Raw genomic sequence first — 15,081 nt, 5'->3', positions numbered from 1 at the left:
TTCCGGAGCCGACAGATACCGGTAGGAGCTGCAGCGCTGCCCGCCTGTTCAAGTAAATACAGCACTGGGGCTTCAGAGAGAGCACTAGCTCGACATGGCGAAGGAAGGATACAGAGCAGAACTAAGACAAACCCTTGGAAACCGGCTTTCGCGCGATCCACGCGGAGACGCGCTATTGCAGCGGTGCCTGCTACCGTGCCGCGGCGGCAGGGTGCACGGAACAAGCGGCAACGGTCCTGCCGGCCAAAGACAATAGGCGGCAGGCAGACAGACGCGGCAGACAATGAGGCGGTCGCTCTGGGCGAGGGCTGCCGGCTCTGAGGCGGCTCCGGCATCGCCCTTGTCGCGGGCTGCGCGCGTCTTTTGTGTGTCTGTCAACTGCCCAGAATATTCTGTTCCTAAAACCCCAAAACGGAGCGTCTTGCGCGCGGCCTGAGTGATTTCACCCTTCTCCCACCCCGTAATTCAGACATAATCTAATCTTTCCGCTTGGTGGGGCTTCATCGGGGCGGGCCGGGGCGGGGGAGCGCGGGAGCCGCCGCTGCCGCTGCGCCGCCGCCGGGCCGGGAGAGGCACCGCGGCCGCGCCGGGCTGCGCGGGGGGAGGATTTGCCTTGAGGGGCGCGGGGAAGGGGGGAATGGAGGGCGAGAGGGGCAGAGGTATAGAACAATTACGGCTCCAAAGGTAAGTCTTAACACGCTCAGAAATGTTCTCTTGTTGCCGCTGTTGTATTATTTCTAAGGAACTTAGATATAAGTTAAGAATATAAGAAAGTATTATTATATATATAATAATAATATATTCTTCTTATAAGAATAAAAGTTACAAGTAAATATTTACTCCGGCATGGCAAGCATTTTGGAACTAAAGAAACGTTTGAGCCCATAGGTTCCTGTTAAATTGAATTTATCAAGCAGAGTAAAACACAGCTTAGTGCTACCAATTGGAAATTATACATTTCATTTAGATGTACATTGCTTACACCAGACGATGTTTGTGTTGACTGTTTCATTAAATTCTGGGAGATGTGTTTTTATGGCTATGCTGGGTACAGTGATAATGTGTTACACTTTGTACAGTACCTCATTTTGCTCCGGGTTTGATTAAGCATTTTTTTTCCACAATTCCAAGGGAACAGCCAGTTTTGACAATAAAGGAATATGCTCAAAGTATGCTAGAAAGAAGAATTTATTTGAGCATTTGAGAAGGGCATGGGTAGATTTTTTTTTTCTGAAGAATTAATCTCAGAAATCATGCAGCTAAGATCTTTTGTATTTCATTGTGCATGACAATTGGAAATGGCCTGAGATGGGCCTTTAGATTTTGGACTGGCTATCAAGAGCCCCTGAGCTCTTTGGAGTCATGTAACTTATGTCTGCTTGGAACAGTACCTCCTTCACTAAAACCTAACATCACGATTTGTAGATTTCAGTATATACTAACTCTTATACTCTCTTTCAGTGTCAAATGAAGTTGCTTGTATTCTGAGTATCTCCATCCAAAGTGTCCATAAATTTTATCAGTGACGCCAGAAAGGACAGAAAAAGTTATTTGTCATATACTAACAATAATTTTTGTGAAGTTGGCATGTGGCTTACCTCTAGGTATTTTTTCTGTAGATAAAATAAACATAGTAACACAGGTCACTTCATTAATATCTGGGATAATAGACGTTTAAGCCCAGTTGCAGGCTTCGAAAGACCAAAATGTTTGTGAAAATTCTGACAGTGGTGAAAATCCTCCATACATCCTCCTCATTGTATTTGTGATTTTGTGGCACAGCTCCTGCCATCTAAGATCCATTATTTAAGTTATATGTTGAGTGAGATGGTATTACAAACTAATCAGGTCATTTTCTCGCTGAACGACTGAGAGCCCTTTGAAACATCAAACACCAAAACTCTGATTCAGCCACTACAAGGGCTCGACTCAAGGAGACTTCAAACACGCTGAGGGATGGCAGCCCAAGGAGCTGCATGTTTGGTGAATTCCCGTCACGGTACTGCCCCGTCTAAGCAGCCTAAGGTTTGCATGAACTGTCCCCGACTACCCCTGTCTGAGCAGTGGTTTCAGAACATCGTGCTAGCGTGCACAACCAGCAAATGAAAGGGGGCTATTGTGAAACAAAGGTCCTCTGTCCCTTTGCTGCATCTGTATGAAATCAAGGTCAAGAGACCTTTTCCATTAATCTCCACAGAAGCTGACTGATCCTTTCCTAAGGCACTATCCAGTGGCTTTCTCAATTTTGAATCTCCAAAGCTGCCAATAGACCCCAGTATAAGTATCTGAAAATTATTACTCTGTACTGATGGAAAGATTAAATGTGTTCAAGAGTACTTTTGAGATGGCATAGCTCTGCTCTTGCCATAACAACCAACAGTCTGACTGGAGTTCTCTAAGTCTGCTTTTTACAATGTAGCAGATATCCTCAAGGATCCTTGTATGGGGTCCTGTGACTCCAACGCACAACCATTTTAGCTGCTGAAAGAGAACTATGAGCAGATGTGGCCACGGGATGTTTAAAATAATCAATATTTGCTTCAGGATAGATAGTTTCCCCTCCTCCACAGTATGATTTACAGTGAAGAAACACACTCTAGGTCTCTTGTCTCTTAGGCAGCTATTAAATGCTGTCAAATGCACTACTGTTTCTGAGCAAGCATTGAGAAGCTAGACACAGGTTAAGCCCATACTTCTCCAGCTGAACAACCCCACCCCTACACTGTCTAAATTCAGGCTAGGACGTGAGACAAAACTCAGTGATGTAGAATTTCCTAGTCTCAGTGGTTAGAAAGAAAGAGTGTGCCCTGATTCAGGGTAACATACTAAAACAGTCTGAATTCTTTCTGCAGAGACATAGCTCACAAATAGTAAATTCCCCTGATGTGGTTTCAGCATTCTGGACCAAATACGGCCAGTCCTGCAACTCACCGCTCGAAGGAAAATGTAATGCTATTGCATAAACCAGCATTTACAAATTTGATGGGTATGAGACAATCTTTGGACAGTCTATGTTAAATGGATGGTTTATGTTAAATCCTTGTATATGCTGCCTATGAATTTGTCGGTGAGAAAGGTGAAACTGCATAAGTATTTGGTACTGGAATGCACATTCTGTATTCTGGAATGAACAACAACTTTAAAAGTTTTTTAGAAAGAAAGAATAAACACATCCCTTATCAAGACATTCATATATAGCGCCTTAAAGGCAACAAATAAGTACTGTAGCTCTGCAGGATAAGAATAATATTTTACTGTGCATTTATAATACATTTATTTCAAGAAAAACAGTGGAGTAGAAAAACTGATACATTGACAAAATTAATATCTTTCTTCTCAAACTGCAGCTGAGAGCTAATTATTGCGCAGCTTTTACATTCTCTTGTGCACTTCTTCACCAAAACACTTTTAAAGCCCAGACAAGCACTGTTCCCTATGAGCTGTAAAACAGCCTCATCTGCCATTATCAGCTGTGCCTAATGGATCCTAATACATACATGGATGGATGGAGGGTAGCAGTAGGATTTGGTTGCTGTTTGGTGAGTGGACTAGAAGTACACTATCTTAATCAGGAGCTCCACTGTCCTAAGCGGTGGTTTTGTAAGGAGAGGAAGAACCTTTGAGAAGGTTTTGCTTTGATACTTTCTGAAAGAGGAATCACCATTTTGCAGCAACCAATTACAGCAATGTTCAAGTTCCAGCTGACATCTGTATAAGGCGGCAAGTCTCAAGTGATGCTGATTACCTATAATTTCTGCTAGCTCAGTCAGCCTCAAGGCAGATACTGTTCAGCAGGTTGCCTCCAAAATATGAAAAAGACACAAATTTTATTTTCCTTTCAGTGACAGATACCTGAAGCAATAGTCTTTCAACATAGATGTGCTGGTAGTTTGTTACTTACAGATTCTGTCACTGCCTCTAAGCATATGGAGAAAATGCTGTGCTACTATACAGATAACTTTAGGGGCAAGCCAGCAAAATGCCTGTGGTATGGGTTATGAGCTTCGATGTGCAGGAAGTTCGGAGACAGTCACTGCTTCCCAGTAATAGCAGTAAGATGATTTCATAGACAACAAACTGATGTATTTTAGCCTGTTTCAACTTTAATTAAAGGGTTGTTAAAGTTTTTTTGTAAGCACAGTTTTTAAGAGTTGTTTTTTTCTTTTCTTTTTTTTTTTTTTTTACAATGTATGAGAGAGACTTGAAAGTTTTGGAATGGCTTAAAGTTCTTGTTTTTACTTTAACTAAGATACCAAAAATTTCCAGTCTTTGTTTTGCAGTAAGGTGTCTCGGGACAACAATCTTAGATCATTCTTACTCTGAGGGCTTACACGTTAGGTAGAAGTGCAACGCGTGTAAAACCTCGAAGAATAATTTTAATTTCCCAAATTAGTTTTACGCTGCGGTTAAACATACTGTTGAGTCAGGGTCAGGCAACGTTCAGCTTTCAGGATCCTGACTACGGATGTCACCGTTTCGTGATCTTACCTGTCACCGCACTGCTGAGCGCTGGCAAGAGCTGAGTTTTGAGTGAAAAGGGGGGGGGGGGGGGAAGCGCTCCTATTTAAACAGGGAAATAAAGCAAATGAAAGGGACAGGTAAGGTTATCTGTTGATTGCTAGTTCCCCTATAAACATCAGCCTGAGCAGCCGCCCTCTTTGCCCGTTCCCTCGCTGCGCGGGCGCTGCGCGCCCCGGCGCGCTGCCCAGCGGCGGGGGAAGGAAGAGGGAGGGTGACCTGCCTCGGTTTTTGTCTGCCGAACAGAACTACTCTAAGTTAGCCAACAAGCTGCTTTACAACGTCTCGATGAGCGCGGGCGAGAGCAGCTTTTTTTAGTAGTTTGGGTTTTGTTTTGTTTTTTTTTTTTTTCCTTTTTCAACGTTCTTTTGGTTGAGTGAGATGTAGCCCTGAGTGCAGCACCAACAACCGATCGGGTAAGTCACTCAGTGAGGGGAAGGGAAATGATTTACAGCGTTTCCTTCGCCAGGGCATTCTCTTGAGTACAAAATCTAAACGGGAACAATGCTACATGCCAAAACGTTCGATGTTTTAAATTAGAAAAAAAGGAAAAAGAAATCGGCATGTTTTACAACGTGAATAGAAGTAAGAATGAAAACAAATTTTTCAGGAAAGGAGGCTACGTCCGCGAAACGCCTGCTTGCAACTGACAGAAGGGAACCCTCCCCCCCCCCCCCCAAACCACCAGGTTACTGTAAACGCCTCATGCGCTGCCTCAGGCTGTGGCGGGGCGGGGGGGGGGGGGAGAGCTGCGGCAGCCCTCAGACACCAAACACCGGCCGCCGCTACAACTGCTGCGGCTCCTCCGCGCACAGGGGCGGCCGGGATTCACCGGGGGAGTCAAACGTGCCCATAGGCGTGCAAACGGCCCGGGCTGCGGCCCATGGGAGCGACCTGCTGCTCTGGCGTCAACGAAGCGGGCGGCGGCGCCGCGCTGCCGTTAAGAACGCGCCGCCTAACGGCTCTCTGGGGCCGTTACCGCCCGCCGCGGGGCCTCGCGCGCCGCCCCTCAGGTAGCGCTGCTGCTGCTGCTGCTGCTGCCGCCGGCCGCCGTGTCCGCGCAGGTGCCGCCTGGCGCGTTTCTCGGGGTGGGATGGCCAGGCTAGAGAGAAACGTGTCGATGGGCTTCCCGTTAAACTGAAGCTCGCTTCGCTAAATCAGATTTTTCTTAAGGCTGGGTTGTGTATTGGTGAGGGGATGTGTGGAGAGGAGGAAAAAAGAAGTGAAGTACTGCAAATAGTACAGTGAGGGCTGTAACAAAATACTAAGTGTGTTTCTCTTTGGCTTTGTAGTTAGCTGTTCTAACAAGGTGTGATTATGTTGTTCTCTCTTTATAGAGTCTTGTTTATCTTCACTCTTTCTCTTGACAGACCAGTAGGGGACTGTAATGGTTATGGCAACCAACTTGCAACACTACAGAAAGAGTGCATTTCCTCCAATTCTGAGTACTTACCTGCCGCTTCGTTGCAGGAATCAGGTAATGTTTCTCAATAGGAAGTTGTGGCTTTAAATGATATTAAAAAAAAAAAAAACCCACAGTCCATATAGCCATTATAGCGCTGTGAAAACATTTTCATTTACTGCCTGGTTCCTGAAGGTCTTAAGAGATGCAGCCATTTTAATAGACACTCACATGATACAATTACCCCCCCACACACACACTTTTCTCCTGTGGTGACTAGTACTGTAACTTCCCATATAGTTCCTGATAGTGAACAACACCCATCTTCTCCCTTTTCTTATTGCCAACCCCCACATTCAGTACCAAGCTTCATAGCAAACAAAGAAGGAGTCAACAGTTGAATAACTGTTTCTCAAAGACTGTCGTGAAGGGCTGTATGTCATTAGGAATTTTTTTTACTACCGTGTGAAGTGCTGATCAGATCTTGAGAGTGATCTTGGCCAAGTAGGCTTTCTTACACATTAACATGCTTTCTCCAAATTAGTTTGGAATGACTAAAATATCTTCTCAGGAGAGGCTCAAATGTCCTGCACAAACATTGCTAAAAGGGATGTTACGGTGCTCTGGAGTTAAATGCTTGCTATGGTGATGTTTTTACTGATCAGTATATTAAACCATCTATTCTATGCAGAATTAACTTCTCATTTCATAGGTAGTCACTAAGCTGCTGGTAATTTTCAGAAAATTTTGTGCGTAGTTTTTATGCAGATCATCTTAGAGTAGAAATAATTTGGCTTGACAGATTTATCTGGAGAATAGTACATGAGGGTTAGGGTCACCCGTTAGCAGGTGATTCCTATAAATTATCAATATATTCCCCAACTTTCAATCTTATGACTTTCTAGTTTTTCCCACAGAGCTTACAATAGGCCTCTGTCAAAATGAGAAATACTTTGACCTAGGTATTTTTAGTGATCACCATAACATCTTTAATTTAAACTTGGCAATACTGCAGGGGGTAACTACTGTGGAATATCAAATGCTGAATTTGTGCTGATGCTTAGAATACTCTTTGGAGTATAAACCTGAAATATTTGGGAAGATTGACTACAGAATATGGGATTCACATCCCTATTATGAACCTTGTTAGTGATCATAGTGAAAGTAACAACAAACCTGTTTTTTTTTTTTTTATGTCTGATGTTCTTATGAAATATCTGTACAGTGCTTCTCTCTGCTGCTCATGGGATATGCCTTACTGCAGAGCTGGATTGGTCAACTTCTCATTTTTCTGCATTTATTAACAACAGTGTGGTGAAATAAACTGGTTTGTAGATCAGCAGGAGTTAGAAGCTTATAATGTGTGGATTACTTGGAATCAGTAGGTTACTTCTAAGGGTTTCATGAAATTTCAGAAAGAAAAAAAAGCCAAATGGTTCGTAGGTTTAGACATGCTAGTCAGGAATCTCTACCCCTGCTGGCAAGTTATTGGGGTCAGCTATTTGAAAAATGCTGAAAGCTACAGGAATGGAGAATAAGAATGTGTAGCTGTCAAACCTGTAGACCTCTTGGGGCAAAGGAGAAAATTGGGTTGTCTAAGGCAGTGCTGAAGTGGAAGTAGAGTCAAGGACTACATAAAGTCAGCTGCCAAATGGCTCTCTTATCTGAATGAGCAACTGCATGAATATTGTGCTAGTGCTCTTTTGTAACATAGGAGGTTAGAAATCCTAAAACATAACTTCTTACTGGGGTTTGAGGAGCTGATTTTTGGAAACAAACATCTCTTTATTTTCTTCTCTCTTTCCTAATCTCCAAATGACTAATATGAAAAGAACTTTGCAGGCACAAACAGTATCACTAATCTCTAGTGCATGAATACAGAATTTGACCAGAGTGGCAGAGCACCGCAAACCTGGCCTGCAAACAGCTGTGCTGCCACTGGCTGACACCCTGCTGTGGTATAGCTTCCCTCAGCTCAGCTGGCGGAGGTGCTTATGTGGCTGCTGCCTAACCCACTGCATTCACAGTGAGCTTGGCTAGCGTAAGCTGGAGATCTTTGCTCATCTGGTTTGCTTTGACTGATAAGACTAGGGGGAGTTTCTGCCGATGGCTGAGTCAAACGATGTAAATGAGATGATGTGCTATAAACCTCTTGGTTACACTCAGCATGACTGAATACTTTACTCATACTGTATTGACCACCTGAAGGGCTTGCTCTGCCTTCCATTTTTCTTTGCCTTAAGTTATTGCTAGTTAGAAGCAAATGGCTACAGAGGAGGTATTGTTGTTAGTCATATGCTAGCCTATTTTCATTGTCCTTTAGACAGGGTCACATAAAAAGTTGTATTTCATCCCCCTTGCCACTCACAAACGTACCTAGGTTAACTGCTGTAGTTGTTTCTGGGGGAAGAGCAAGTTGTATGAGCTGTTTCCTTGCCCTCGTCGTTTCCAGGGTACTGTTAAACAACAAAGGGGTTCAATTTTGCTTGACAAGGAAGCGGAGTGGGTCATTGCTCCTTCAGTTTTTTTCCCCAAAGGGAAGAAAATAGTTTGAGTTCCTGTTATAGGGTTGTTGGTGTTTATATAGTATCCATAGCCTTGCAATTTGTCTTCAGTTAATATAACAACAAAGAAAATGACCTTTGTTTTGATTCTTTGAATGATTCACCCCCCCCCCCCGCCCTTTGTGGCTGTTTTGTTCAAAAATAAGGGGGGGGGTGAGAAAGAGAGTATATCCTAAGTACAAAGGGAGAAGATAAAAGCATCAGCCCATTCCTGTACCTCCTACGTAATATTGCCATAGTAACAAAGAGATGAATGTCGCTGTTCGTCACAGACTGCTGAGGTAAAGCAGACACTATTCTTATTCACAGGAATATTAGCAAAATATAGATTTTTTTTGTAAGATGTCAATAATTAAGAAAAAATGATCTCCCTGATACAGTGTATTCTGTAAGCTAATAATGAAGTGCCACTTTGCATGAAGAGATGGCAATTAAGGCATTTAGCAAACATTTATAATGCTGTAAATCACAGCATTTTATCTTCCACACAAAGCCATGCTGAGCTGCAAAGTGCAGTCACAGATAATATATTCTAACATTAAATTTACATGAGACCAACAGCTCTCTCTTTTCTCCTGTCTAATATATTTCTGTAATGGCAGCTGGTTGAGGCTATTGCCAAATATTTGTACTGCAGTATTGACTAGCTGTGTTTTAATCCAGATTAGCATACAAATGGGTAAAGTATTTCTGTATTTAGGACTGTACAATGTCTTTTAGATCCTGATGATACTTTTTTTTTTTAATTCTTAAACCACCTCCAGAGGGGATGAAAGTCTATTCAAAGTGTGTGCCTCAGGTTTAAAAATATATATGTATAATGTATTTATTCCAGTGAAAAAAGAAATAGTTTTCTTGAGTTTACTCTCAAGAGTAAGACTAGAGAAGAACAAAAAAGTGCACCCATTTCAGTGCATCAGTCTTATATCTCCATGCTTTAGAACAAAAACTTGACATTTAACTTGTTGCTTTTCTATGTCCAACATCAGCCTTTTTTGTTCTTTTAAGGAAAACACATATCTGTATTTGACCAAATGATACATTAAAAAGAATATCTGTTACCTTGCGCACATACTCAAAGACTTTATTAATTTGAAAGTTTTTCTAAAGGCTTTTTCTGCCTTAAGTGTGTTTAAAATGAGGACTTGAAGGAGTTGATCAGGACTTTGCTAGCAGCCACAGCTGCCTCCTGGGACGAGGAGGTAGGAAATGGCAGCTGGAACGGCTATTCCTAAACCGTCAGTTCTCTTTCTGCCAGCCTCTGAGGCCTCTGATTTGGATTAAAATTCATCAGGAACCGGAACTGGAGTTAACAGATCTGAGGAAAGTGGAAGTGTGCTCAGACACCTGGGAGGATGATACGGATTCAGGACAGAGACAGGCTGGAGGGACTGAAAGACTCAGCCAGAAAGAGCAATAGCTGGAAACTCTGCTGCTATGGGAATCGGCAGAACCAGGGACTGAATTTAGAGTGACTCAGAGATCCTGTCAACAAAGGTCTGTGAAACCCAAAAGTAAATGGTCTGTCCCAGCCCCTCCAATGGTTGACTTGTGTAGCAAGTGACGAACTGAAATTGCCAACAGAGCCACTTCCTTCACTCAGGTCTATGTTGGCACCCACACAGCCCTGCTCCTTCTGACAGCTGATGCGGAAGGCAGAGTAAAGCCACACAATGTCATTTTTTGAGAAGATGCGAAGAAGGCTGGCATTCACTTTTTTGTTTTTGAAAGGAACAGCCTAGGCAGTTACATGTGCGCACAGATTGTGAAGTCAAGCGCACGAGAGTTAGATATTAGGTAAATAGTCTATCCCCTTTAATCATGTACTCATATACTTTTTTCTAAGTGATCTCAGCCTCACTTATTGTTTAGGACCTGCTCTTCATTACACAGCTGTTACCTTCCTGTGTCTATTGTGCCCTGCTATGATGTTTTTTTACAAATTCCCTGCACTGATGACTGGAAACTTCTAAAAATCATCTGAATACGCAGACTATTTGGTGATGCGGACGTGTTCTAATGCTGTTAAATTTAAGGTGCCCGTCAGAGTTACTGTATGTCAGGGAAGACTTATTTGGGTGTTGATACAAGGGATTTGCGCTCCAATTAAAGGCTGGCAAACCTGAGGTTTTGCTTCCTGAGCATACTAACAGGGTCTTTCTTGCATTTCATCTGCTGAGGAATCTGTATGTGTGAGGGGAACAAATAAAGATCATGTGACTGAGCCTCTTTTCACAGTTTGAGCAGTTGCCCAAAGGGTATTCTATTGCTTGTCTGTTAGTAGCAAATACTTTTTGTGTGAAACTGTGGTGTATCTGACTCGTGGAGCCCAAGTTTCAAAAACGACTCTTAAATTTTCAGAGGCAGCTTTGTATATGTGGAAATCTGCATGTTCATGTGGAGGCAGGAAAGTAGGATTTGGAAGAGCTGACCCATTTACTTGCTGTGGAAATTTGTGAATTACCCTTTCTCATCAGATTACTGTAGTTAGAAGAGAGATCAAACAGTTCTAGAAGCAAATGAAAAGCAGGACTCTCTTCCTCGTTCATACATTAGGCTAAAGAGTTACAGCCTCATGTGTGTCCTCTTCTCCCTGTTTAATAAACTCTTCTCAGAGAAGAGAAGTAAAATACTCTCCGTCTGGTCAACAGCCCGGTTGCTCTCCTGGAAGGTAGAGAGATGTGGGTTTGAACTCCTTCAGGCGGAGGAAGTGAACACATCGTCTACTAGCCTGTAACATAAAGCTTGCCATTTTGAAGGATGGTTTTCACTATCAGAGAGATTGACAGTAAAATGCCCTTGTTCATGAGGGAACCTAGCCTCACAGAGATGGCTAAATCAGACTTGGTAATGAAACATCTGAGTGTAGATTTGAGAAACCTTCCTCTTGGGTACTTCCTGCTTGTTACTTCAGGATTTTTTTGATCTCTGCAGCCAGGGTATGGAGAATATCCTTGCACCAGAGATGAGAGCACATCTTCACAACTTGAAGGCTCTATTGGACACTGTCAGTGTGGGTTTTGGTGTCTGACTTGGTCTTGTGAGTTCCAGCCTGTGTGTTGAATGCCTGAAACTACATGAGGCAATGTCAAGTGTTGCTACACTTCAGCACGTGTCTCTCTGGACTTCTGTGGATTCAGGCCCTTGTTGTAATTTCTGTGCTATGATTCAGGTGGTTTTGCACAACAAATCTTTTTGCACTTGGGAAAGTGATAAAAGTACTGAGGTTAGGACTATGAAGTATGCTTTCCATGGTGCCTTTAAAAAAGGAGCCACTGCGTTGTCTGTTACACAGTGGGGAAAAATGAAGCAATATTGACACAAGGCAGCATTGGTTTGTGTGAATTCAGGACAGTAGGCAAATAATTCAACACATGACTAATCAGATAAGAATGTTAGCACACCAATGAGTAGATTCACGCTTGGGTTTAACATTACGTTTGCAGTGACTTCTCAGCAATTGCATGGGGGCAACATTTGGGTTGCATAAAGGAAGGATGGGTACGCTAACATATGTACATGATTATTCATCTGCTGAACTTTTTCTGGTTTTCCTAGTGTACACGCTGGGATGCTGCACAGTTTAACTCACCTTTGTGGGATGTCGTTCTTAGATCGCTTATGTTATTTCCTTTTCTTTCTTTACAAACACCCATTGATTTGTTGCTCATCTGTCTTTAGACTGAATTCCACTCAGAGGGTGCTGTAAGAGGCTTGGAAACGTCCAGTAAAAATAAAAATGCAGCCTACAAAATCGTAAGCATTGCAGCTGGAGGGTTGAGTTACACAAACTTAAAAGGAATCATAGGTTTGTCTTGTTCCGGAAAGTTTTCTCATGGGGATTTAATCACCTCTTTGTTTTGCTTTCTACACTTCTGCTGCACTGAGTAATCTTCTAGTACCTTTGGTGCTGGATCAGGAATAAACTCCAGATTTGTGTTCATAGGGAGTAGGTCAATAGCCACAGACTCGTAACAGTCCCTCTTCATCTAGGCTAATCTATACATCTGCTCCATTAATAGTGCCCAGTGTAGACAAAAGACATGAACTCTGCTCCAGGAAGCCTACGGGTTAATTCAGAACGGTACTGCTGGGAACCTCTGTGTGGAAGCAGACAAATGGGATGTCATCAGGGAATTGCTGCAAGGTGGAGGTAGCAGGAGATGGAAGAATAGGGGTGACATGAAGAAGGGTAGGCAGGTACTATTAGAGACATGGCACAACAGAACAAAGAGCACCTTAGTCGATGGCACTGTTGTACCATTTCTCTTCTGTGAAACTTACACTGTCTACATGATTCTCAGCAGAGTGATCTTGCCTTTCTGGAGAGGAAAACATGACTACCCACGCCATCCATCAGCCTCTTCCTTTTGGGGCAGGAGATCCCTGTGTCATTCACTGTTAACTCAGTCCGGGAGTGTGTTCATCCTCATCTGTAGCGTAATGGGTGCTTATTCCACTCACTGCTTTTGATAGGAACTGTAAATGTTTGCTTAACTTCACTGCTCAGAATCCTTCAAGTGCTGGATTTTAAAATCAGATGAAAACGGGCATGCAGGGAATCATTGACACTGATGTTAAGTTCAGCTCTTTAGCCCTCGCCTTTAACTTTCTTCGCAGTGTTGACAGCATTTTGTATCTTTGGTGTATTTCTTAGCTCCAGGTAGTGTTACTGCCTAATACTTGGGTGCTGAAGGATGTGAGTCACTATGCCAAGGCTGTCTTCCACTCTCCTCAACTTAACAGGTGCCTGCAGACCTTTCTGCAGGGTGGGAACAGCCAGGATTATGCGTGTTTGTTCGTGTCCTTGGTAGCAAAGAATTACTTACAATGCAAGCGGGATTCTTCCCACTGTGAGCAATGTGCCTATTGAGCAGTACTTTGGTATTTAGCCAAACAGATGGATTTAACAAATAAGCGGGAGGAGGAAGTAGTGAGGCTTTTTGTTTGTTTTTTAAACAAAACAAAAAGTTACTTAGATGTCAGTTACTTTTATTTTACTATTTTTTTACTTGTTGGCCTGTCTGTGCCTTTTGTGTTGCATCTCAGTAGATACACCGTATCAGTCAGTAATCACTGACTTTCAAGATCAGTTTTCTGCTGTTTGTACCAGTGGGAGAGAGAGAAGTGAAGTTGTGCCAGAAATGTTTTCAGTAATGCCAAGTCTTTCTGTCAGATGGTAACTATTTTCTCTGTAGGCTTCAGTCCTGCAAACAGAAAAGATGTGTTCGGAATGAATCTCAAATAGCACCTGCTGAGGCATGTGAATGTACTTGTTCAGAACTGGTTTGTGTTGCTCCTTGGCCCTTGGTGTGGGAGCACCCCCGAAGCATTCTCATGAAAGCTTATGCCTCTTATGATTTGCTTTATGGTGTTTGCTTTCTGTTCTGAGATGAGAGAATTGCTTTCTGAAGGGTTTGTTTCCTGAAAAGACTTCTAGAAACTTGGTGGGCCCTGGAAAGTATCAGGTTAAGTGAGAGTTATATGCTGAACAGTCAGTAGTTTAAAATAAACCAAGAAAGAAGAATATGCTGCAGATAGGAATATTTGATGCAACTTGGTGAATTCTGTATCTGGTACGTTAGTTCCCCAAGCCAGAGCTGAGATCACAGGTTTGTGCAAGGCAAAGAGCTCACTTGTTTTGCACTCATGCTATTAGATGACACATTCCAGCCTAGATTTCAAAGATCAGAGCGTGTCAGGGTCTTATCGTGAACCTGAGTGTTGTGCTTGTCTGGAATGCTTTCCATTTTCTAAAGCTTAGAGAAATCTCATTCAGCTAGGTAGCGCAGCTCTTCTAGTGCAGTGTGGTGTACAGTTTAGGGGCAAAATGAATGTATTTTGGTGTCTCAATTCTGCATTTGTACTTTTTGTGTTTAGTGATGTTTTGATTTTGTTGCCCTTCTGACATTTACTTCTTTGTAAGATGCTAATGATCTGTAACCAAGTTTACCTTTAGTGAAGCTTTGATGAAACATTTTTAAAAGCTCCTATTTTTTACTTTTATCTGTCCTCTAAACAATGCTTTGATTCCTTGATATTCAATAACATTCTAGATTTTTTTTTTTTAAAAAAGCACTGTGTCCACTAACATTGTTCACTTCTCCTTTGTATCAAAACTTTGGGCAAGCCTTGCTTACATGTGAGCAACCAGTAGTGTCTTACTGCTGTAGGATGTCCCTCCATATCTCCAGCTCATACCTAGGTCCGGCCTACCTGTTGCATCTGCCTTCCTGTTGTGGATGTCCCTGGTAAACTAGTATGGCACAAGACACATGGCACGAGAGGCCTGGCGTTTCAGCAGGGCTTAGATTGTGTAGGGGGAAGTCTCTGTGGTTTGCTGATGCTGCTTGCAGGATTTTGATTGTGTTCTGTACAACAGAAGAGAGTGTCAGCTCTACATGTTAACTTGTTAATAAGTGTGTACTACTTGAACTCCAGTTTCATGGAGGTGCCTGAAAACCACAAACAGGCTATTGGTTTTTAAAGTATGTAGCATGGAAAAATGTATTAAAGGGCAACTGCATTCTAGCTTCGTTCTGGTTGTCCACTGAAGTTAGCCCTGAGCTTTATACGTCGGAGTACCAACCCAAGCAT

The 15,081-nt window shown here is 42.7% G+C and overlaps 1 protein-coding gene across 7 annotated transcripts in view; it reads left to right on the top strand.

Annotated features, from left to right (window-relative positions):
• The first annotated feature begins 659 nt into the window (after positions 1 to 659).
• LOC104147946 (uncharacterized) overlaps positions 660 to 15,081 on the top strand; it is a 69,506-nt gene continuing 55,084 nt past the window's right edge. For 4 of the 7 annotated variants that reach the window (XM_068938936.1, XM_009680891.2, XM_068938935.1 and 1 more), the window contains exons 1-2: positions 4,842 to 4,934; positions 5,889 to 5,995. In XM_068938936.1, the coding sequence (XP_068795037.1) occupies positions 5,906 to 5,995 (90 nt within the window). In that variant the 5' untranslated portion in view covers positions 4,842 to 4,934; positions 5,889 to 5,905. Of the gene's footprint in view, positions 685 to 4,707; positions 4,935 to 5,888; positions 5,996 to 15,081 lie in introns of those variants that run through there. The other 3 variants (XM_068938939.1, XM_068938937.1, XM_068938934.1) reach the window with 2 other exon arrangements.

Source organism: Struthio camelus, chromosome 3, assembly GCF_040807025.1.
Source record: "Struthio camelus isolate bStrCam1 chromosome 3, bStrCam1.hap1, whole genome shotgun sequence".
Lineage (NCBI taxonomy): Eukaryota > Metazoa > Chordata > Aves > Struthioniformes > Struthionidae > Struthio > Struthio camelus.
This window is presented reverse-complemented; position numbering and strand designations above follow the sequence as displayed.